The 26,149-nt window shown below is 40.3% G+C and overlaps 1 protein-coding gene across 4 annotated transcripts in view; it reads left to right on the top strand.

The window, feature by feature from the left end:
- Window positions 1-26,149, top strand: part of arsg (arylsulfatase G) — a 154,947-nt gene that overhangs the window by 112,286 nt on the left and 16,512 nt on the right. For 3 of the 4 annotated variants that reach the window (XM_062971160.1, XM_062971163.1, XM_062971162.1), the window contains exon 10: window positions 2,817-2,937. The exons of the other annotated variant lie outside the window; for it this stretch is intronic. In XM_062971160.1, coding sequence (XP_062827230.1) covers window positions 2,817-2,937 — 121 coding nt within the window. The remainder of the gene's footprint in view (window positions 1-2,816; window positions 2,938-26,149) is intronic. 4 annotated transcript variants of the gene reach the window in all.

Here is a 26,149-nt window from a genome sequence, read left to right on the forward strand (position 1 = left end):
GGAAAGGAACTTGAAAATTGGCTTTATGTTTCCTCACAAGACCTTTCTCCTATGCCACTCCTTTTCCACCACAAATAAGAATGCTTTCCTCATTTTTGCCACTTACTCCCTCACATCCCTTCACAAAACCAAGAAATGTATTAATGACAAATCCAGTCCTTAAATCCAAATGTTGAGTCAATATGTGAACTGTTCATGTTTCATGTCATAGTTTGACCACGATGAAGAATTTGAATTTACTTGTTAAACAATTTGGAGGTTTCTGAACACATAAATAGATATAATATATGCCTTATTTTGAAAAAGAAGAGGGGCAGATCTGGCTAAAATCCACAAATTGCAGTTTAGGAAGTGCTGTGACGATGACTACGGGTAAAAAAAAGAACAAAAATGCAGACGCTCTGTTTAGGACAGTGTTTCTCAACTTTTCTAATGCCGCAACCCCTTAATAAAGTTCCTCATGTTGTGGTGACCCCCAACCATAAAATTATTTTCGTTGCTACTACATAACTGTCATTTTGCTATGGTTATGAATCGTAATGTAAGTATCTGATATGCAGAATGTCTTTTCATCCACTGGACCAAATTTGGCACAAATACCTGATACTCCTCAATTTGAATATTGAGGGGGTTGGGGGGAGGGGTTGATTTTGTCATTTGGAGTTGTAGTTGCTGGGATTTATAGTTCACCTACAATTAAGGAGCCCCTTGAACCCCACCAACAATAGAACTGGGCCAGACTTCCCACACAGAACCTTCTTGACCAACAGAAAATACTGGAAGGGTTTGGGAGGAATTGATAGTGATTTAGGAGAGGTGTAGTTCATCTACATCCAGAGAGCACTGTGTGGTGGTCTTTGGCGACCACTCTGACACCTCCTCATGAGCCCCCCAGGAGTCCCGACCCCCAGGCTGAGAAACACTGGTTTAGGAGAACAGATAGGATTTGACTTCGATAAAAACAGCATGTGGATTTGACAGAGATAGAGTTTTGATTTCTCATTGGCAGAACGATTAGAGAATTGAGGCCCCATTTACACTGCCATATAATCCAGTTTCTGAATCCAGATTATCTGCTTTCAACTGTATTATATGGCAGTGTAGACTCATATAATTTAGGTCACAGCAGATACTCTGGATTCAGACACTGGATTATATGGTAGTATAGATCCAGCCTGACTCTAAACTGAGGAATTATGGCAGAATAGATTATTCAGTATTCATTCTATATATATAAAAGGGTAATGAAATTTCGGCCTAGGACAAAACAACAAAACTACACATCCCAGAAACACTAAACTTGGCAGCACAACCCCTCATCCATGCCTCTACGTTCATACAACAAAAAGAAAAGAAAAATAAAGTCCTAATTAGAGGGAGAGGAAGAATTGTTTTTATCCAATTGCTGTCAGTTAAAAAGCTAAGCTCTGCCCACTTGTTCTCCTAGCAACCCACTCAGCCCAGGGGACAGGCAGAGTTAGGCCTCACTTAGGCCTCTTCCCCACTGCCTATAAAATACAGATTATCAGATTTGAACTGGATTATATGGCAGTGTAGACTCAAGGCCCTTCCACACCCATTTATAACCCATTTATATTCGGCTTTGAACTGGATTATTTTGACTCCACACTGCCATATGATCCACTTCAGTGTGTAGTCAGACACAACTGGACTTAATGTCAGGAGAAAACCTTTACCGTTTACCTTAACTACCACTAATTCCTCAATACTTTATTTCCCATACCACCATACTTTGCCACAGCAACGCGTGGCCGGGCACAGCTAGTGCCTTATATTACTGAGTTTTAATAACCCTACTTTTGTTATTATTTTTAAAAAACTGTCTCCAGTTATCTTTATTAAGTTTGATAAGGAGTCAGGCCATGCGTGCCATAAAGAATCTACATGGTCTTCCTTTAAAGGGTCACTTTGAGGCCTAGAAACCCAATCTGAAAATGACAAGCGTGTAGTAGACAATTGTGAGAAGAAGGTCTGACTTAATGTCATTTTGTCAAGAGGAAGACTGACTTGATCTGATTTTGTGAGGAGGCCTATTTGATTAAGAGGAAGTCAAGTAAATGTAAAGGTTTTCCCCTGACATTAAGTCTAGTCATGTCAAACTCTGGGGGGTGGTGCTAATCTCTACTTCTAAGCTGAAGAGCCGGCATTGTCCGTAGACGCCTCCAAGGTCATGTAGCCGGCATGACTGCATGGAGCGGTTACCTTCCTGCTGAAGCAGTATCTATTGATCTACTCACATTTGCATGTTTTCGAAGTGCTAGGTTAGCAAAAGCTGGGGCAAACAGTGGGAGCTCACCTCGCTCCCCAGATTCAAACCGCCGACCTTTCGGTCAGCAAGTTCAGCAGCTCAGCGGGAGCTTCAAGAGGAAGGCAAAGAGACAGCTAAAGTGACAGCTGGTAGAGTTTGCCAAAAGTCGGATGTTGTGAGATGGAGTGCAAAGAAATAATAGAGAGCAGAGATACTACACAACAACACAGCTTCAGGTCCACATTTAAGGGGTCACCCTGTAACCCAGGAAAGGGATTAAATGGGGGAACAAAGTTAAGGCAGGTAGCAGGATTCCAAGGATTGTAACTGTGGGACCAGCCTGGGAAAATTAATCTGTCACAGACACATTAGACGTCATCATCTCCTCTTCCTCCTTTCCCTTTAGTGTAACCAATATCCACATCTGTGTTTTAGACTATAATGCGTTAATAAAAGTGGTAATTTTGTGCTTAATTAAGTGGTGGTCACTATTGCCAAGACATTGTACTTGCAGTTTTCTGATCATAACTCTCTTTCTCTCCTCCAGCACTTTAGACATATTCCCTACCTTGGTTTCAATGGCTAATGCAAGCCTCCTTCCCAACAGACGTTTTGACGGTATAGATGTGTCCAGTGTCCTTTTTGGGCTTTCAGACAGAGGACACAAGGTAAGGAATGAACCCTATACATTTCCAGTGTCCAAGTCAGTCCCATTTTTTCTTTTACTCACTTGTCATCTGTGGTAGTAGCACAACTACTCTGTAGCTCAGATCAACCAGTACACAGGTTGTTTCCAAAGGATACCAAATTTAAAAAATGTAAAATGAGTTATAGGTTGCAGCTCATTGTTGGCTCAAAGTAAAACATTGTGTACAGATCAAAACTGTCAAAATGTATCAAATCATTTCCACTCTCTGTCAAACCTTCGTCATGTCATTGTAAATCACATTAATATAAATGTTTGCAATAAAAATTCACTTTAAAAATGTATCAAATCATTTTGATACATTGCATTTTATAGAAAAATAATGTATATCCTCAACACATTTTTTTCAATTCCTGTAAAATTTGTTCAGATGGATTTGGTACCTTTTGGAAACAAGCTCCGAAAGTGTGCATGTGTAACTGACCAAGATTTATAAAGATAGCTCTGGAAGTTAGGACTGATTAGTACCAAAATGATTGGATTGATTTTGTTCCTGAACAGACAGAGTTTGAGATAAGGAACTAAAAGTAGATGTGCCTTATTAGGTCCACTTGAAGCATTCAAGGTATGCTTGAAGAACAAAACAAACACATCCTAGGGCTGCTAGGATCTACACTGCAAAATAATGCACCTTGTAATGCATTATATGATCAGTATAGACCTGTGGTTCTCAACCTGTGTGTCCCCAGGTGTTTTGGCTTACAACTCCCAGAAATCCCAGCCAGTTTACCAGCTGTTAGGATTTCTAGAAGTTGAAGGCCAAAACATCTGGAGACCCACAGGTTGAGAACCACTGGTGAGTAGACCCATATAATGCAGATCAGTGCAGTTCAAACTGCATTATTTGGTAGTGTAGATCCAACCAAGGTTGTTCTTACTGCATTAAGGATTGGCACAACTAGCTGCTTGGGTGAAAGTGAATTGCTGCAGAAAACTCAAAACGGTGACACCCTGTTTCCCATTGGGCAACTGTTTTTAAACTGAGGGCTACTGTCGGGTTTTTTATCCCAAGAAATAAAGAGATTCTAAGGTAAACTTTATTCATGCCTACAATGTCATAAAGCTCCTAGATTGTACCATGTAACGTGTGTAGCATTGGATAGAATTGCCTGCCCTTAAAGGTTCTAAAGAGGGGCCTTGGTGGCAAAGTGTGTTAAAGCGCTGAGCTGCTGAACTTGCGGACCAAAAGGTCCCAGGTTCAAATCCCGGGAGCGGAATGAGTGCCCGCTGTTACCCCCAGCACCTGCCAAACTAGCAGTTCGAAAACATGCAAATGTGAGTAGATCAATAGGTACTGCTCCGTCGGGAAGGTAATGGTGCTCCATGCAGTCATGCTGGCCACATGACCTTGGAGGTGTCTACGGACAACGCCGGCTCTTTGGTTTAGAAATGGAGATTAGTTCCAACTCCCAGAGTCAGTCACGACTGGACTTAACGTCAGGGGAAACCTTTACCTTTACCTAAAGATTCTAAATCATTCTCATGTACTGACTATTCGTGGCCTTTGGTACATGAGTATATTTCCTTTAAATCTGTGGATGGACTAACTCAGGATATACCACGGGCAGTTCAGTTATAATGCCCTTTTTTCATAACAGTAACAGTTGCTTCTGGTCTTTGAATTATTTAAAAGGTTAAGAAGTATAAATGCCAGCTTCTTTGCTCAGGCTTTTCCTAAACCTCTTAACCAGCCTTCTGGAACAAAATGGAGACATCAAAATATTTAAGAAATCCATCAAAAAGAACAGCACTGCTAAACTCTTCAGTGTTAGGGTATTATTTCTAGCATAAATGAGCTCTTTCTATTCTCAAAGAGCTACATTTGAGCTCAAGTATTTGGACTCCCTAAAATAGCCTAAATTGCTGCCTGAGACCTCACTTAATGGCAGGGTCAGGTCTGAACTTTCTCCTTATTAAAAATCTGAATAACTGAAGGGTGACAGATATGTCTGGTTCACAGGTGTGTTAAGTGCCTCGTATGTGATTCTTTCTGTCACACTTATAGAAGGGCTATACTTCTCCACAGATAGCAAGGTTGCAGGAATGGCAAAAACTGTTGGAGGTGGCAACCTCCCAAGCCTTTCACAATTTGTTTGTTGGTGTGTGTATTTGCTGGCCTGTGTTCTATGTGTATGTTGATTTTCCCATTTGAATTACCTCTTTGGTGTGGGATGGGTTATAGATATGTGATTGTACTGAGCATGTGCAGACTCAAGACTTCATTTTGTCTTCATGTATGTGTTTGACCTTCAATGAAAGCAGATGTATGTGTCCAGACCTCAGTGAAGGTGGATGCATGTTGCTGTTTAGAGACTGCAATTGATACAGTATGCTTATGGACTTCCATGAGTACAACTATATTTAAAGACTATGGACAAATGATTAAAAATGACACCCTGTGTACTCTACTCAACACGGAGAAGCTACATCCTATCTATAACTGAACTTTAGTAAGAAATGTGCCTGTATGGTGAATTAATACAAGATATTTGTGAGTAAACAAGATATGTTATTTTTCAAAGAAGCCTTTGTTTTTTTATCCTTGAGTGCACATTTCAAGAGGTTTCTTTTGAGTAATTACAACTGCAAAGAAACAACCATCCTCAGCTAGCCTAATTTTTGTAGTGGCATGTCTTTACCCATGGCAGTCTAAAGATAGCGTTCTTCAGTTTAACAGCTGAGTTACCTGTGTGCAGTTACATTAATACTTGGGTCAAAGAGTTGACTTCTAACAAGGTCATACTTTTCTTGATTAGTGGTTTTCAAAAGGCAGTCTCCACATATTTATGGAAATTCACAATTTCCAAAAGGATATTGCCCAGAGACTCGATGCAGTTATTTTCCAATAGGTAATGCAATAAAAACAAATGCTTACACAAAAATATTTGATAGTTCTTGAAGGTTGTTATTATTATTATTATTATTATGGGAAGTTTATATACAGTCCACGTGTCAGATTAAGGCTCCAATGGCTTCAAACTGCAGGAAAGGAGATTCCACCTGAACATCAGGAAGAACTTCCTCACAGTGAGGGCTGTTCGACAGTGGAACTCTCTGCCTCGGACTGTGGTGGAGGCTCCTTCTTTGGAGGCTTTTAAGCAGAGGCTAGATGGCCATATGTCGGGGGTGCTTTGAATGCGATTTCCTGCTTCTTAGCGGGGGAGGGGGGGGTTGGACTGGATGGCCCATGAGGTCTCTTCCAACTCTACTATTCTATGATTCTATGATTCTAAGGTCCCATCTACCCAGGCATTACAATCCAATCTGAAGCCAGCTTGTGGTTGGGGTGTCCACATCCAGTCAGAAGCACCATGTTAAAAAAACCCTCATATGCAAAGCAAGAACCCGAGACCCAAATGTGGAGTGTTAAACTTTGGCTGGTTTGGTCCAGCATTGATTTTCATTGGATAGGCTACTTCTTATCAGCATGTCCCGCTAAATGAGGTAGGGAACCAACTTCAATCTAGCCGGTTCCTGAGGTGCCTGCGTAGGTGCTCTGCAGGAAACCAAGTCTCTTTAATCCGCATCTTGACCTGGTCAATGAGGGTTGTAATTCACACAAAATAGGTTGTAATAAATCTGTTACGTTTTAAAGGTGATATACAACATTTATAATACTATATGACTGTCATTGACTCCCTCCCACTTTCAACTTTTATTATTAGATGATTCCTTCTATATATATACAGTAGAGTCTCACTTATCCAAGCTAAACGGATCGGCAGAAGCTTGGATAAGCGAATATCTTGGATAATAAGGAGAGATTAAGGAAAAGCCTATTAAACATCAAATTAGGTTATGATTTTACAAATTAAGCACCAAAACATCATGTTATACAACAAATTTGACAGAAAAAGTAGTTCAATACACAGTAATGTTATGCTGTAATTACTGTATTTACGAATTTAGCACCAAAATATCACGATATATTGAAAACATTGACTACAAAAATGGCTTGGATAATCCAGAGGCTTGGATAAGCGAGGCTTGGATAAGCGAGACTCTACTGTATATTTTTTACAAATTTGGAAGTTATATTGTTGTGGTAGCAATGCAGTGTCTATCTCTCCATCTTTCTCCTCCCTGCAATCACGTCCTGTTCTTGCTGTTGTGGAAAAAGTTTACCCGCTGACTGATCTTAGTATTGATTGAAATAATCCCCTGTTGTTTCCATGTGCTGTCAGAAAAGCTGTGTTTCAATAACACGTCCTTTGTTGCACACAAGGATGACATGTTTGAGGTATTTGTCCTCTCGTTTTCAGGGACCAGGGATTTTACAAGTTGAGTTTTTACAAGCTGAGTTTTCATTACTCCAGCAATAGTACTGCTAACTTGGTATACCTACCTTACAGCACGTAGGACAACTACCCATACCTGAGCTGAAGCTTGTATAGTGATCTTAGCATGACCCAGAGGGCATAGTATGACTTCTTTTCCTGAATGAAATAGTTTAGTTCATTGTCACTACTTCCCCCCATAGAGGTGAATGAAGATGCTAGTTCTTGCAGTGTAAGAGTTAAAATTTTAACTTTCCCAATGGATGCTTTCTATAAATATTCCTTACTTTATTCTTTATTTTGAATGCTTTGTTTCTTCTGTTCAATTTTGCAGATGCCTTGAAAACTCTCATGGTCCCATTTTACATAATTTTATGCCTTAAGGAAAACAGAAAATAATCTATGATATTTGGTGGTGCATTCCTTAATGCTCATACACATTAATGAACTCTATTCCAGTACTCTTATTCGCAATATACAGTTTCACTTACATTCCAGGAAAAAAATTCATCTTGGAAGTGTTTGTAAGCCTCTCTAGATCCCCCAATGAGATTTTATGATATGCTTCTGGTTCATATATAATCAGAATGTAAGTTTTGCTGTTATCCTTGGTTTTTGTTCTTGGAACATATCCCTTGTGGATACAGGGATACTGTATTGAATTTCATCACAATTTCTTCATAAATTAATAAATATGAATGAATTGCTACATTCATGTCCCTTAGCTGTACTAATATTTATTATGGATTTCACAAATTGAGAAATTTATCAGTAGTCTCCCCATCCCTCATGTCTATAAAACCCAGGATGCAAATGAAGATATAAATCCAGAGATGTTGACACACTTGATTTAAATACATTTTTATAAGTTATGCCTTTTAATCTGGAATGCCTCATTTGATTAACTTTATTGACCTGGAGCAGATTATGATAGAAAGCCTTATACTTCCCCTTTCGATTCTGGCTAACATTATATAAACATTACTCTGCTGTGATCCAAAACTAAAACTGCTCTCCCAGAACAGTTATGTGAATTTCAACAGAATTTCCAATGCGAAACAAGGTTTGCCAGTGAAAATGGCAAGGAAGTTCCTGTGTATATACATAAACATACATGTACCATCTGGGGGCTGTCATTCACATTCAAAGAAAGTGCATACTATACCTTCATATTTAACATTATAGCAAGGTTGGCCCTTAAAATTTGCAACTTGCCTCAAAGCCAAAAATTATAAAAGAACACTTTTTTTGAAAAAAAAATCCTATTCTAATAAAGTCATGTAAGGATCTCTCACATTTAGTATGATATCAAATGCAGCTTCCTAGAACCCGTGCATTTACCAGGTGAGCTGCTTTATATATTTGTTAGAATTCTGCTTTATACATCTTAGTGCTTTTTACATCTCTGTTTGAGTGTGTCAGGAAAGATGTAGTGCTTGGAGATTTCCCCCTCTCTTTTGAACCCTAAAGAAGATGGAGTTAGAGTAGCTCAGACCCAGTTCTTTACTATTAGGAAATGTAGTTATTATTTTTGTAAACAAACCTTTTGTAATTTTTGCCTCCTAAACTCTAAATTCTTTTCTGGCCACAACACTTCACACTTTGCTTGCTGTGAACTGAATGCTCAACTATCCTGTTTGTGTTTTTGGATGCTTGGCTTGTGCCGTCGCGCCTGGGGCTATAACTCTTAGTGAAAGAGGCATGGACGTGACATCTTTCCCCAGGGGATTGCTTCTTGCCCTCCTTTAAGGAAACTGGAACTCCCAAGGACCAAAACACTGTAGATAACTCAAAAACTGGGTTTATTGTTCACAAAAGGTTATCTGGAAGTTTCAAAGGGGTAAAGCAAAATATACATTACAGTCTTTGGTAGTTTTAAGTCCGTGGAGCTTTGTAGCTGAGAAGCTTTTCCAGGTCCCTTTTTCTCAATGGCTGTGGATGCCGGAGCAAACTCAGCCTCAGTCCAATGACCTATGTTTGAAGACACAGTCTTCCTCTGTTGCCAAAGGACTGATTTGAAGGCGCTTGAGACTCCTCAACGTCGTTCAGGTTGGCCCTGAACATGAAGCATAGGTCTCAAGGGTAAGAACCTCAGAATTGGTGCTGAGAGGTAACTTTATCAAGGGCTTTTAGAGCCAAGTCTCTCTCTCACATCCATCTGATAGAGAGCTTGCTGGTGGAATGAAAGGAGGACACACTGTCCTACTCCAGGAAGAGGGCCAAACAATTGAGCTGAGGAAGCAATATAACTGGTGCAAACAACATTGATTGACAGATATAAATAACCAATCCAACTACATTTACAGAGTAAGGGCAAAATCAGGCATGATACAATTCAAATCTTGCAACTTACAGTTTGACATATAGATGGCGCCACTTGCGCCATCACACGGCTGTTTTGGGGAGTTTTTTCTAACAGTATGTACAGTGTTCCTTCACTTATCTCTGGGGTTACGTTCTAGGACCACCTGCAATAAGTCAATATGGGGACACTATATTTCTTTTAATATTTATACATTATTTTAGTAGTTATACACTATTTTAAGTCTTTATGAACCAATCATGTGTTGATAAATTGCCTCCTTCTCCTCCCGTTGCCGCTTGGGCTCCTTTTCTCTCCCTTCGGCTTCTCCTTCCTCCCTTCCTTAGGCTGTAAATTGTAATTTTTTATTATTTATAATATTCTTTTAGAGTTTATTGAAAAACCACAAAACAGTGAATCCGTGAAAAATGAACCTCGAAGTAATGAGGGAACACTGTACTCGTATATTTCTTGTATTAGAGTTGGCCATGCACACACATCAGGTTCTGAAAAGCCACATATGAGATCAGGTGCCTCTAATGCATCTAATAATTCTTAATTAGTTCAAGCAGAATAAACAGTAATCAGCTTAAGGCTCAGATTCCAGAATGGGAAGTAAGCTCCTCTGTCAGAAATCCACATTTGCATTATGTATGTTATCAGAACATCTAACATTTATAGGCCTTTCTCAAAGATGCACGTGAAGTCCTTAGATGTCATTCTGTTACATCATCATTATGAGCATCTAGAAAACAAATACGTTTTCAGTTGGAATGTATCTCACTACTTCAGCTTAATTATATGAAAATTGAACATTTTCATATAGAAAATGCACATGACTATTGTTCAATCAGAGAGTGTTTAGAGCAGTGTTTCTCAAACTCATGTGAATGATCAGCAATTATTTTCCCTCAGTATGCAATTAACTGGTGGCATATTTGTATGCATTGGGTACAATTGTTTTCTGAACGCTTGCCAGGAAACAGCAACCAATAATTCAGAGACTGGCACCAATCCAACAAGTAATACTTGTTTAGAGGATTCAGTGTGTGTTCTCATGCAGTGTGTATGTATGTGTGTGGTAGCAATGGGGGATACTTGCAATATAAATTCAAAGAAGTGAATTAGAGAAAATATAACTCTGTCATGAGTACTTGTCATGAATACTTGGGAATCTCCAGACTATATAGACCCTGACTATACACCTTTCATACAATTCCATTCAAACCATACATCATATTTTATGACAACTCAGCCAATTCATTACCAGTCCTCACTTTGGCTGGAGTTGTTCATCTATCCAAATTTAATAAAGAAGGTGGTATAATATCTTGGTGTTCTTGTACTAACCTTATGCTACTAATGAAATAGCGGTTAACAAGCTTGGTTAGCGTTGTGCCTCCAACAAGAGTTAGTATACCAAGCATGTTACTAATGCAGCCAGTGTACATTATTTAAGGACCAAGTCAACCTATGACCTACCCTATTTTCCCCAAAATAAGACCTACCTTGAAAATAAGACCTATCAAAATAAGACTTAATGTTTTTGGGCACCAAGAGCTGTCACTAGTTCCTTTGCCTCTTCAGCTTTGCCTGCCCTTTGTCAAGTGTTTGCTACATTTGTTCATTTTGCGGTTGATGGTTGGGTGGCTGTGAAGAAGTGTATAATTATATTTTGTTTATAGATGATATGTGTATTTGATTTTGTTTGAACAGCCAGGTTTGGCTAAGTTAAAATGGTGAGTATTTGAATAGGCAATATGTATGGGGAAAGGTAGCCATCTTAGAATGCTAGAGCAGGTTACCATAGCAACAGGGGCGGAGCCAACCGCCGCCTGGAAAGGAAAAGGGGGAATATTTTAAAACCCAGCAGTCTGTGATTTCCTAGTCACAGGGAAGGATCTGATTCTTGTGTGGAGAATCAGGCTGGCTTAAATAGAGAGATTTGAGTCAGATTTAGGTTAGACCAGACTAGGCAAGTTAGGTGATTTGTCTAGGGTCAGTTGTAGAGTCTGTGGATTAGGGAACATTAATCCCAGGGGATCCAGGAGGATCAGGGTTTAGTGTAATCCAGAGAAAGAAGTATTTTTGAAAGTTTAACCACCTTATAACTGTTTGTAACCATTAAGCGAAGTGCCTTTACCAAGTTATCTGAAACCATCAAGCTCTGTACCTGCAATAAACTTGTTTTGATTTTATTCCAACTAAGCCTCTGTCATACTCTCATATTAAATTAAGCAACATCAACATCTGTAGTGGAACAAATAGAGAAAGCTTATAAGAACCAGTACCATCTGCCTGACGTCTCCATTGGTGGCAGCGAAGAAGAAGATAATCAAACAAATAATTAATTAACATCATCTCGCATAAAAACATCTTTATTAAGTGGTGGTATCTGTGTGTGTGCGTGTGTGGGATCAAAAAGGTTCCATCTCTGACACACATTCCTGTCAGACACCTCACCTCTGTACATATTGGTGGCAAGGCTGAGGGGATTCTAAAAGGGATTCCATTCCTCTGCCACATCAAGTCTCCACATAAATTGGTGGCAGCGGTGGGATTCAAAGGGGATTCCATCCTCTGCCACCTCAGCTCCTTACAGTGGCTTTCAGACTTCTGTCATAGGAAAGACTCAATTTTGGTTTTTTCAGCACACAGCCCCAGTTCTGTTGTTGATCTAAAGCAACTGGAAACAAATAAGTCAAAAGAGGAGGGGGGCACTATCCCAGGCAAATCATGCTGGCTTCCATAGTCTTTCCTTGCCTTGACAAACAGGGACACAATTAAGTTCTCATTCATTTTCATTTTTGGCTCAGACCTCTGTATCATTCAGCACTTGGTAAGTAGGGCAGTCCTTCTATCCACGTCCTGCCATTTTCAGCCCAGATGACAATAGGCCCTGCAAATGTATGCATGAAAACAGCAGTTTATGTGGTTGGTATTAACAGAGAACATTTCTAAGTATTTTGTAGCTGCTTGCTTCTCCCAGCCTTTAGTGGGAAATCTTGCAAACTAAAGGCAGCCTGTTGTTTTGAGAGCCTTCCATGCTGTGTGCTCTTGTCTTCTGTCTCCTGCTGGGCATTTCAGAGTTCACCGAGTTTCTCTGTTATTATTATTTATTTGTGGAGGCCATAGTTTAACTCTGAGAAAATCTGGGGGGGGAGGGGGCTCTGTTTCAGTTACTTTTGTAAAAGCCTTTTGGGAAAAATAGCCTGTTTGCTTTTTTTAAGGCCATAGTTCAGTGACAGAGCATATGTACTATGCAGAAACTACTATAAAGAAAAATGGATTCCCTGGAACTACAAAGACAAATATCTACTGATACAGTAATACAGAATTTTTTTTGAATGTCATTAAACATATATTTAAGGAGCCCCTGTTAGCGCAGTGGGTCAAACCACTGAGCTTTGAACTTGCTGATCGAAAGGTCGGTGGTTTGAATTCGGGGAGCGGAGTGAGCTCCTGCTGTTAGCCCCAGCTTCTACCAACTTAGCAGTTCAAAAAATGCAAATGTGAGTAGATCAATAGGTACCACTCCAGCGGGAAGGTAACAGCGCTCCATGCAGTCATGCCAGCCACATGACCTTGAAGGTGTCTATGGACAACGCCGGCTATTTGGCTTGGAGATGAGCACCAACCCCCAGAGTTGGACATGACTAGACTTAATGTCAGGGAAAAACTTTTACCTTTACCTTTACTTAAACATATATTTAGTTCAGTGCATCAATATGAATACAAAAACAAATAAAGCCACTGCTGTACAGTAAAACATAAGGCTGTTACATTCACAGTAAAATGAATATTTTTCTCTTGAAAGATGAATTGACTCCTCTTCTCATACACAATAATTCTTCTTACTTCTTTACTAAGAAATAGTAGACTCCAAATAAACAAATTGATTCCTCTGGATTTACTGTATAGTAATAGCTTTATTTATTTTTGTATTCATATTGATGCATTGAACTAAATATATGTTTAATGACATTATAAAAATTCTGTATTACTGTAACAGTGGATATACTTACTTGTCTTTGTTGTATTCAGAGATGTTCACTTCCTGACATCTCTGGAGAAGTGCTGACAGAAGTGCTTCAGTCTTAAAAGAAAGATTCAGGTTCTTACAATAGGATGCACTTACAATGTAATGAGCCATAGTGAAATAATTGCATTAGTAAAAGGATTTGCAACTTTTAGGCCTTGTATCCCAAAATAAACTACTGAATGGAACAACTTCGCAGTAAAGTGGTATCCGCCAAGGTAGAGCAGAAATCATTCAAGACAATTCCAAAGGGAATATAAGAAACATGGACTCTTAGAGCTGCCCATCCAACCTCTGTTCAAAAACTTACACTTCCTTCCAAGGCAGCCCTGAGTTAAAAAATAAGATGGCCTATTTTCTACATGGCATCCATTCAGATATTTCAAAACGGCTGCATCATTTCTCTGCTCTTATCTTCTCCAAGCTAAACATATGATCATAGTTATGATCACAGGCTTTGAGTTACCTGTGCAGGAATGCTGAGTTCACACTGAAAGGTAATATGTCCAATTATCCATGACATGTATGTCTGGCAGAAAGTTGAAAGAAGAATAGGTGAGAAAAATGGAAGCCACTATAGGGAAAAACCAAGATTGTTGTCTTTAAAAATCCCCCAGCCCAAAACAGAGTTTCCAGTGCATCGTGGCAAACGTCTCAGGCACCCAGATAGGTATATCTCTAGGCAGCGTGAGGATCTCATCCAGCAGTGCTACTGTCTTGTTCTTCTTACATTCAACTGGTATAGTGAAGGATTTGATAGTATATTTAGGTTTTTCTGTCTTGTGTCTCTATCCTCTTATCAAACCTGTGGGAAATTATATTTTTGTATTTCCATTTTCCATTTGTGCTCCATATAGTATAAAGGCTGATAAAAAGCCATGCTGCCTAATACGTTATCATTGTGTTGCTTTGGGGAATGTAGGATGTGGAGCAGGGGTCCCCAAACTTTTGAAGCAGAGGGCCGCTCCACAATCCTTCAGACTGTTGAGGGGCCGAATTATCATTTGAAAAAAACAAAACAAATTCCTATGCATACTGCACATGTCTTATTTGTAGTGCAACAACAACAACAATGAAAAAACAATACAATATTTAAAAATGAAAACAATTTTAACCAACATAAACCTATCAGGATTTCAGTGGAAAGTGTGGGCTTGCTACTGGCCAATGAGATACTCAAGTTAATTAGGATTGTTGTTGTTGTGTGCCTTCAAGTCATTTCAGACTTTGGCCGAGCCTAAGTCTAAAATTATTTATTTATTTACTGCATTTATTTACTACATTTATATCCCACCCTTCTCACCCCGAAGGGGACTCAGAGCAGCTGTATGTACATACAATATATTATATTATTAGCATAACACAATATTAGCATTATATATTACTATATTGAACTATACCACTATACTATTATATAATATGTAATATATAACATATAATTAATATTATTATATGGTATTACTATTAGTATTATATTGTATAACATAATATTATTATCAATATTATATGTATATACAATATATTACATTATTAAAACTGATATAAAAATATTACATTATAAAACTGAGGGTGAGGGCCAGATAAATGACCTTGGAGGGCCGCATCCGGCCCCCGGGCCTTAGTTTGGGGACCCCTGATGTGGAGTCTGTAGAATGTTGTAATTCTACTGGTGATAATTTGCATTAATTGCCACTAAATCACTTGCTGTTGACAACTTTGTGTCAATGTTGGTATCCATCTGCTGCAATGTTTCCATACAATAGTTAACATCAGTGCCTTTATGCATGCATTTCTTAATTTCACACGTATAGCCTATTTCCTTCTAAATTTAAGACTGCAATTCCAAGTCTTTCCTTTGGTTCCCTTCATCACAACCTTGTGTAGTAAATCAGTGTGAGAACTACTGAATGGCCAAGGCCATCCAGAAAACTCAGCTTTCCTTTCCATTTATGATACTTGGTAGTGGGAGTTTAGTGGAATTGGATCTCAATAGCTATAGGATTGGAATCCCAAAATCAGCTTTTTTGCATCAAGGGCCCCTGGTTTTATTAGTTGGAACAAGACATGTTGAATATGTTAGAATCATAGAATCATGGAATAGTAGAGTTGGAAGAGACCTCATGGGCCATCCAGTCCAACCTCCCGCTAAGAAGCATGTTAGGTGGCCTAATCACTTGTTGCTTGTATGTTTTGTGTGGCGTGTCCTGTGAATGAGATCTTTGCGTTATTTATGACAAAATGTTAAATGTTATGCTGTCTTTGCCTATAGCAGTGGTTCTCAACCTTGCTAATGCCACAACCCTTTAATACACTTCCTTATGTTGTGGTGACCTCCAACCATAGAATTATTTTTATTGCTCTTTCATAACTGTCATTTTGCTACGGTTATGAATCATAAGGGAAGGTAACGGCGCTCTATTTATTTATTTATTTATTTACAACATTTCTACCCCGCCCTTCTCACCCGAGGGGACTCAGGGCGGCTTACAACAACCGGCAAAATTCAATGCCAAACAGATCAATAAAACAGCAACACATTTAAAACCATTAACAACTATTCATAAAATACAACACATAAAATACATACAATACATTAGTCAGCTAAAACATATAGTTACTTAAAACCACTTTTCCACGGAAATGCAGCCATGCCGGCCACATGACCTTGGAGGTGTCTACGGGCAACACTGGCTCTTCAGCTTAGAAATGGAGATGAGCACCAACCCCCAGAGTCAGAGATGACTGGACTTAACGTCAGGGGAAAACCTTTACCTTTACTTATGAATCATAATGTAAATATCTGATATTCAAGATGTATTTTCATTCACTGGACCAAATTTGGCACAAATACCCGATAGCCCAAATTTGAATACTGGTGGGGTTGGGGGGTTCATTTTGTCATTTGGGAGTTGTAGTTGCTGTGATTTATAGTTAACCTACAATCAAAAAGCATTCTGAACTCCACCAATGATGAAATTGAACCAATCTTGGCACACAGAACTCCCATGACCAACAGAAAATACTGGAAGGGTTTGGTGGGCATTAACCTTGAGTTTTGGAGTTATAGTTCACCTACATCCAGACAGCACTGTGGACTCAAACAATGATGGATCTGGACCAAACTTGGCACGAATACTCAATATGCCCAAATGTGAACACTGGTAGAGTTTGGGGGAAATAGACTTTGACATTTGGGACTTGTAGTTGCTGGGATTTATAGCTCACATACAATCAAAGAGCATTCTCAACCCTACTAACGATAGAATTGGGCCAAACTTCCCACACAGAACCCCCATGAGCAACAAAAAATACTAGCGCAATTTGGGAGGAATTGACAGTGATTCACCTACATCTGGAGAGCACTGTGAATCCAAACAGTGATGGATCTGGACCAAACTTGGCACAAATACATAATACACTGAAATTTGAATACTAGTGGGTTGGGGGAATGTTGATTTTGTCATTTGGGAGAAGAACAGGTGGAGAGACCTTTAGCCTTCTCTGGCAAAGAAATATGTGATTTCTGGTGGTCTTTGGTGACCCCTCTGACACCCCCTCCGTGATCCCGACCCCCAGGTTGGGAAACGCTGGCCTATAGCAAGTTCACTGGAAGTAAGTTGGTTGATGCATCCTTCAAAATACTATGATTCTGGAATCAATGCATTTTGAATATCAAGTGTTTAACAGATGACACTGGTGAGGTTATGTTGTACAGAACTTGTTGGGTTGTGTTTTGTTCCTCTGTCACAGGCACATCACATATGCAGTTCACACACTTGATGAGTTGCATTGATTTTTTTTTCCTTTCCTGGTAATTTAAAAATGATATTCACTGTGTGTTTTAAAATCGCAAAACTAGACACTCAAGAGTAAATCCCATGAGATTTACTTCTAGACCGAGTAGGGGAAGGCAACTTCTTAGGGACCGAATTGCCCCTTTAAACCCACTGACAAGCAAGCATTACCCAGGTACTATCCCCAAATTTCCCAAAGAATTTTCAAGCTCCAACTTTCACTGTGGGGGAAAAAGCAATTGTTTTGTTGTTGTTCAAATCAGATACTTGAGGCTTATAAATTCCTTATTCACCAGAAAATCATTGTGACCAAAGGGCACTTATTTCATGTACATGTACCTTATTTCAAAGGGGACAAAATTCATTCCAGAGTGAAATGTCCTCTTTTTTTTGCTATAGCAGAAGGCATTTAAATGGCTTTTGGAGGACAACAAAAATCAACCTAATTAGGTGGTGGTGGTGGTGTACCTTCAAGTCATTTCTGATTCATGATGACCCTAAGGCAGATTTAGTGCTGTAGTGTGTTTATGGCCATGTTGCTGAAGGATATACTTCAAAACCTCTGAGGATGCCTGCCATAGATGTGGGCAAAACGTCAGGAGAGAATCCTTCTGGAACATGGCCATACAGCCCGGAAAACACACAACAACACTGTGATTCCGACCATGAAAGCCTTTGACAACAACTTGAGATTTTGTTCTCAGAGGGGTTTTGCCCTTACCTCTTTTGAGGCCGAATGAGTTGAATTTCCATAGCCAAATGGAGATTTGACCCCTTGATCGCCCATTGTCCTTATCTTAACATTCAAACCATGATACCACACTGACTCAACAGGATAAGGACTGCAATTTTAACTGCAAATCTGAAGTGAGAAGAGATCAATAAATGCTGTAGAAATCAAGTGTTTCTGAATAAATCGTGTTGACAACTTTGACTATTACACAACTGTTCCAAAAGCTGGTTTAAAATTAGAATTGGCCCACTCTCAGCATGTCAGCTACATATTAATATTTGAGCCAAATTCCTGTAACCTGTACTGGATGTTAATCTCAACCCTAAATATGTTAAAAACAGTTGCTTGGAGCTGTTTCTTGGACCATTAGAAATTGTTCCTTTGGAAGTTCAGCACAGTCAGATTTGTTTACAAATTTAGAGTTCATTGGCTTTATATTTTCAACATCATCATTTCATTAATAGTGATCAAATATTAACAGGGTTGCTGTGAGTTTTCCAGGCTGTATGGCCATGTTCCAGAGGCATTCCCTCCTGACATTTCACATCTATGGCAGGCATCCTCAGAGATTGAAGGAGCTGTTAGAAACTAGGCAAGGGGAGTTTATATATCTGTGGAGTATCCAGGGTGGGGGAAAAACTCTTGTCTCTCCATCCTCTTTCTGTTGAAATTGTCCACAAGCTTGTGGATTTCAGTGGCTTCTCTGTGTAGTCTGACAAGTCAGCCATAGCAGAGCACCTGATGAACCAACCTGGACACAACGTATTATTTGAGAACAGAGAAATACTAGACAACTCTAAAATCTGGGTACCAGTATTTTAAAAAACTCTAAAACCAGGACAGTAAATAAGGAGCAACACTCAAAAAAGAGAGGAATTCCTAACAAGAAACTATCAGGGCCAGCTAACACCTCCCAAAAAAGGATCCCCCCAGGCAGGAAGCAGCCAGACTTTGAAGCTGAAAGGCTATTCAATGCTAATCAAGGTGGCCAGTTGCAACATTCACGCTTTCCTCAATCAGACAAAACCACCTTGGAGGATTCCTTGCCTAAGAAATTTTGTGAAATTGATGAGTCACCATAAGTTGACAGGCAACTTGAAGGCATATAGACATACACATCTGATAGGAATTAATTTAGAAAAGTTTTGTCTATGTGTGGAAGGATTTGCTACTGCATTTTGATGCTCAGTACAAGGAGTTGACTCTTATACAGGTGGAAATAACACTACAGAAATAGTAAGCAAAGAAAGAGCCAATTTGTAGGAGCATGCTGCACGCCAGTGTCTCCTTTTTAGCCTTTGGTTGACCTGCCATCTACAGCTTGAATATATACTCATTACATCTGTATAGATTTTGCAATACAAATGTCTGCGTAAAATGTTTGCTGTTTCTAACATGTTTACTGAGTGAGTATTTTAAAGAATAGAACTGAGTTCATCATTCCTGTGGTAACCCAAAATTTCTCATTCCTGGTGCCCCAGAAAAGTTCCTCTTTCCCCAAACTTGCATTTTTAGGAACTGGTAGAATTTCCCTCTCTGAATAGATAGACTCTTTGAATAGAAATATTCTCTCTTTCCTAGAATTTATAAATAAAACAAGACAGGCTAGATGAAAAACAAATTATTTATTTCAATGAGTGTTCTGGTCCTGAGCAACAACATCTAACTTTCGTACTTTCTCGGTAATTGGTTTATTTACAACTTTACTACTGGAGGAAAGAAAATCGGTGACTATTCAAAATTTATATTGATTTTATTTTCAATCCCCCCTTTGACCTTCCTGCCTGTTCTTTTTCTCAGTGTCCTACAAACATGTTTTTGTGGCCTGCAAACGACCCAGCAGTAGCCGGCATTCCTCAGTCTTGGGTCCTAGCATTCTCCTGGCAACGGTGTTCTTAAGGGAGTATTTGCACAATTGCAGAAAGCCAAGTTCTGGGCCCTCGTGAATGCCATTGTGAACAACCGTCACAGTTTGTTCAGAGTACTTCTGCTGAAAGGCTCACTTGTGGGTTTTTAAACAGGGCAAGGGATCTTGGGAATGTCAATCAAATTGAGAGGGGACAACAACTATCTGGGGAATCTTTCAATCTTCAAGCTGCTCAGGAAATTATTCTCGAATAATGTTTGAAAACACATTATTTCCTCGTAGAGACAAGACAAAATGACAGAAAAACATACCACCAATGACACTCATCTGTTCATTGGAGATTTTTTATTCAGACTGATCATTTTGCTGGACATTGCCACTAAAGACATCTCTCTCTAATTATTACATTAATAGGTAAAGGTTTTCCCCTGACATTAAGTCTAGTCGTGTCTGACTCTGGAGGTTGGTGCTCATCTCCATTTCTGAGCTGAAGAGCCGGCATTGAACGTAGACACCTCCAAGGTCATGTGGTTGGCATGACTACATGGAGCGCCCTTACCTTCCCGCCTGAGCAGTACCTATTGATCTACTCACATTTGCTTGGTTTTGAACTGCTAGGTTGGCAGAAGCTGGGGCTAACAGTGGGAACTCACCCTGCCCCCCGGATTCAAACAGCTGACCTTTCAGTCAGCAAGTTCAGCAGCTCAGCAGCTTAACCCACTGCTCCACTCGGGGCTCCACAATTATTTATTTATTTATTTATTTCTCACATTTATATCCCGCCCTTCTCACCCGAAGGGACTCAGGGCAGCTTACAATAAAGGCAACAATTTGATGCCCATACAAATCAATATAAAACAGTTCATAAAACAGTTAAAACTATTAAAATACATTATAAATTATAAAATATATTATTACATTATGTTGATGGTTATCCCAAATTGCATGAGGATTCAGTATGATTTCTGATGATTCACAAGTCTGTGTTATCAATTGTGACTTCATAGAGTGAAATTTTTCAGTTGTGTTTTGTTCTTGTTTTAACCTACTGATGGAGGCATAAGTGTTCTCAATAGCTGTAGGTGAGTAGAAAGAGGTGGCAGGAATTCAAGGGTGAATGCTCCCATCATTCCTATAGTTGCCCATTTGAAACTCATATTGCATAATGTTTAAGATGACAAGCTGTGAGCTGGAAGTCCGTAGTTCAAATCTCATAATGGATATTATTACGGATTGATGATGATAAATGAAAGCTCTTACGTGTACCTGCGATCCAGAGTCACCCACAGAACAATAACATGCCACTCAGGTTTGCAGAACAAAAATATAGGGACTTTACTGATTCCAAGAGATAAAAAAGTAGTATTTACAATGGTCCCTCTGATTACTTACAGAGGTCCACAGTCATAAACAGTCCTTTCTCAGCCCACAAATCTGCCTCAGAGAAGAATACAGTCCTGGTTCTTCACCCTCTTTTCTCAGCAGCAAACAGGCCTCAAAATAGCAAGGCCTCTCAGAGTACACTGATCTTCACTAGCAGTACTCAGTCAGCACTGAAAAACTTGTCCAAACTGGTTCTGCAGCAGCAGAACAGAAACAGTATCAAATCAATCCCCAGGTCTTTGCAGGCTCAGCCAATTGGCTCCATGCACTTCTTTTTCCAGTTAACACACACAACACAGTGCTTTTGCAAACCATGACTGGTATAAATTATCTTCTCCCATCGTCTCTTCATTCCCATTGAGGAAAATAATGGCCTCTTCATCTATACAGTCAGCCATTCTCCTTCTATAGGAACATACATATACAGAGCTGAAATTCCTGTTTAGTGGGTTGAACAAGTAGTAGCTGAGGGAGAGATGGTAGGACTTCAGAAGAGGGGATTTGACCCAGAGGTGAGCAGATGAGACTTCCTGGGTGTCCTACAATGGACTCGATGGGGCTTGCAGTTTAAAGGCTTCCCATAACAGGAAATCGCAGCTTCCTGTTACGTGCAAACTGTGACCTATATGTGAAAACACTTACTGTGAGTTTTCCTTTGGTGTTAACTCTGTTTTCTCCTTCTGATCACTGTTCACTTTATTATATTTTGGCTTCATAGATTTCTTGGAGTACTTGCTCAGATGGGGAGATAATATCCTTCTTTTATATGCTATTAAGACTGCTAGTTCCTCCAGCCAACCCAAGTTCTTGTTTTGTTTATGAGACAAGGACAGCTGCTTTCATTGCTAGTGAAGATATCAGATATCCCTTGATGCTCACTGTGCCCAGATGCTCAGCCCCACTCCCATCAAGAAGTGTCCAGGAATATCACATTTCCATCCGGTCTATGGGAGGGTGGGGAGGAAGCTAGTGATCAAAAAGAAAAGAGGTTTTCTCTTCATCGTTGTGTGCTTAATTGATAACGGAATAGTTACAAAATACCCAGGGCATTTAGTTGCCAGAGATACAACTACAAATGGATGCGTCTTTGTGTGGTTGGACATATATCATCAAGGTACACAGCACCGTCTCACATTTTTTGTCATCTGAGACAGAGGTTTCCCCAAGTGTCTATTTTCTTCCCTGGCCATTACGAACTGCAGAATTGGATATTTATTTATTTATTTACAGTATTTATATTCCGCCCTTCTCACTCCGAAGGGGACTCAGGGCGGATCACATTACACATATAAGGCAAACATTCAATGTCTTAACATAGAACAAAGACAAAGACAAACGCGGGGCTCTGAGCTGGCCTCGAACTCATGACCTCTTGGTCAGAGTGATTTGTTGCAGCTGGCTGCAGCTGGCTGCTCAACAGCCTGCGCTACAGCCCGGGCCCACAGCCCGGGATATCCCTTTGAGACTGGCACAGTGTTTTAGCACAGTGTGTTTATTTATTTGTTTATTTATTTACAGTATTTATTTTCCGCCCTTCTTACCCCGAAGGGGACTCAGGGCGGATCACATTATATACATATAGGGCAAACATTCAATGCCCATATACACATAGAACCGAGACAGAGACAAACGCAGAGGCAATTTAACCTTCTCCTGGGGGGATGTTCAATTCTGGCCACAGGAGGGAGCAGCTGCTTCATCATCAACTGTGATGGCACTTCCTCATTCCAATGTCGTAAATTAGTTAAATTTGCCTCCCCACTTTATAAATGGTACCTTATTTCCTACTTGATAGATTCAACTGTCTTTCGGGTTGCTAGGTCAGCAACGAGCAGGGGCTATTTTTTATTTTTTTAAATTGATGGGTGCTCACCCTGCACAGGCTGGCCTCGAACTCATGACCTCATGGTCAGAGTGATTTATTGCAGCAGGCCGCTCACCAGCCTGCGCCACAGCCCGGCCCCTAAAGCCATGTTAAAGCGCTGAGCTGCTGAACTTACGGACCAAAAGGTCCCAGATTCAAATCCCGGGAGCAGAATGAATGCCCACTGTTAGCCCCAGATCCTGCCAACCTAGCAGTTCGAAAACATGCAAATGTGAGTAGATCAATAGGTACCACTCTGGCGGGAAGGTAACGGCTCTCCATGCAGTCATGCTGGCCACATGACCTTGGAGTGTCTACGGACAACGCCGGCTCTTCGGCTTAGAAATGGAGATGAGCACCAACCCCCAGAGTTGGTCATGACTAGACTTAACATCAGGGGAAACCTTTACCTTTACCTTTGAGACTTCCAGTGCCTGAAACAGCACTTCATTTTGCCAATATCAGGGCTGACTCCCTTGTCAGCCCTGCCATTGAAACATCATTCATTCTCAGACACGAATGATAGTGAATTTGCATCTGGGGAATTGATTCCAGAAGACCCCCCCCCCCCCCAGATCCCCTAAAACAAATATAGTCAAGTCTCCATGAAAAATGGTATAGGGCAGTAGTTGCCTCCACTGCTGTTCTCCAACATTTTAAGAGAACACATATCCAATCTCTCTACAGGCCTCTTGAGAAAACACATTCACTCTATGCAGCTTGAAATGCCTTCCACTGCCATTACTGCAGAGCTTGCAAGTGTGTGTGAATGGGTCACTCCAAAACTGGGCCAGGAGTGGTTTGGAGACCTGTATGTTCCAGTTAGTCTTGTCCAATTGCCCCTCGTGTTCTCACTCCTCTGTTGATTGGTTGAATAGCCTGTCCCTAAACAGTACATGTGAGAAAGAGCCATTTCAAAGTCATCATCATCATTGGCTATCACTCATGTCTGAGTATGATTGCTTTCCAAGTTTAGAGTCTTGGCAGTGGGTCTGTAGGTGACTACAGGAGACCTATTTTTGATCCACATAATCTTTCACAATGAGGATGTGGATTTTCAGATGAAAGGCAGTCCCAACAAGGGTTTGCTTGATGCGCCTTCCTATTGACACGTTTCTCCCTTTCGCCCTCCATTTATGCCTCTTTGAATTCCACAGCACTGTTGGTCACAGCTGACCTCCAGTTAGAACTCTTGAGGATCAGAGCTTCCCAGTTCTCGGTGTCTATGCCACAGTTTTTAAGGTTGGCTTTAAGGCCATCTTTGAATCTCTTTTCCTGTCCACCAACATTCCGTTTTCCATTCATGAGTTGAGAGTACTATAGAGTATGTTTATCTATATATATAAAAGGGTAATGAAATTTCAGCCTAGGACAAAACAACAAAACGACACATCCCAGAAACACTAAACTTGGCAGCACGACCCCTCATCCATGCTTCTACATTCATACAACAAAAATAAAAGAAAAATAAAGTCCTAATTAGAGGGAGAGGAATAATTGTTTTTATCGAATTGCTGCCAGTTAGAAGGCTAAGCTCCGCCCACTTGGTCTCCTAGCAGGGGACAGGCAGAGTTAGGCCTCACTTAGGCCTCTTCCACACTGCCTATAAAATACAGATTATCAGATTTTAACTGGATTATATGGCAGTGTAGACTCAAGGCCCTTCCACATAGCTAAATAACCCATTTATAATGGACTTAATGTCAGGGGAAAACATTTACCCTTTACCTTAACTACCACCAATTCCTCAATACTTTATTTCCCATACCACCATACTTTGCCACAGCAACGCGTGGCTGGGCACAGCTAGTAGCTTTATAAACAAGCACCTTGGTATCCCTACGAATGTCCCGATCCTCAAACATTCTCTGATTCATTCAAAGAAATGCTGCTCTCGCGGAGCTCAGATGGTGTTGTATTTCAGTGCTGATGTTGACTTTTGTGGAGGGGTGGCTGCCAAAATAGCGGAAATGATCAACATTTTCTAACATTAGAAATTAAGCAGTATTTCTGGCATTTCAGAGGGATTGGCTGGTGTCTGCTGATAGAACACTTTTGGTTTTCTCGATGTTCAGTGGGAGGTCAAGCTTTTCATATGCTTCTGCAAAGGTGTTTAGAGTGGCTTGTAGATCTTCTGAATGAGCACCGACTACATTATCATCAGCATATTGGAGTTCTATAACATGTTGCTCTGCATTAGGTGTGATGTCCCATGGGGCTTGGAGTTCTGATCCCAGCGCCATCGTGGTTGATGATGACGAAAACATGGGTTTTTTGCCGGCTCAGCAAGAGACGGAATGTTTCCAGATGCCTGTTGTTGATGATTCTACCCAAGAGCCCATTAAGAAAGACCTTGAGCAGGCCTTTCCCACTGCCTCCCCTCCTTTTGCTAGGAAACAGTCCTATGCTGCGAGTTGGGGTGAAAAAGAGCAGTTTCGGAGAAGCTTGAGATTAGCAGCTAAACAAGACGTTAATTAGCTATGTTCCCCTGGGAAATTCTAGGGAGGAACGCATCTGGAGGGAGATGTGTTTCGCTTCCCTTTCCCTTGGGAAAGGAAGCTCTGGACACCTGCTTTGCAGGGAAATGGGACTTAGTTAAAAGTGCCCGACACGGAGGGTTCCGTGCGGAGTCAACAGATCAGCTTCAGGAGTGATTTCGTGTTTCCAGCCAAGTGTAGACTTCGTAAAGTCTGCAACTCCAGTTCCCTTGCCTTGCCTTGTCTAGCCAAGTATTCAAGAACTATCTTGCCATGTTTCCAGCCTTGGACCTTGTTTCTAGTATCAAGCCTGGTTCCCAGTTTTGCCGTGGATTTACTTTAAACTTTGGAAAGACCTTTGGACGCTTCCCCACTCTATTGCTTGTAAATAGAGTGTGTTTCGGTTTGGAATTATAACTTTGGACTCTAATATAAAAT

The sequence above is a fragment of the Anolis carolinensis genome, chromosome 2 (genome assembly GCF_035594765.1).
Source record: "Anolis carolinensis isolate JA03-04 chromosome 2, rAnoCar3.1.pri, whole genome shotgun sequence".
Taxonomy (NCBI): Eukaryota; Metazoa; Chordata; class Lepidosauria; order Squamata; family Dactyloidae; genus Anolis; species Anolis carolinensis.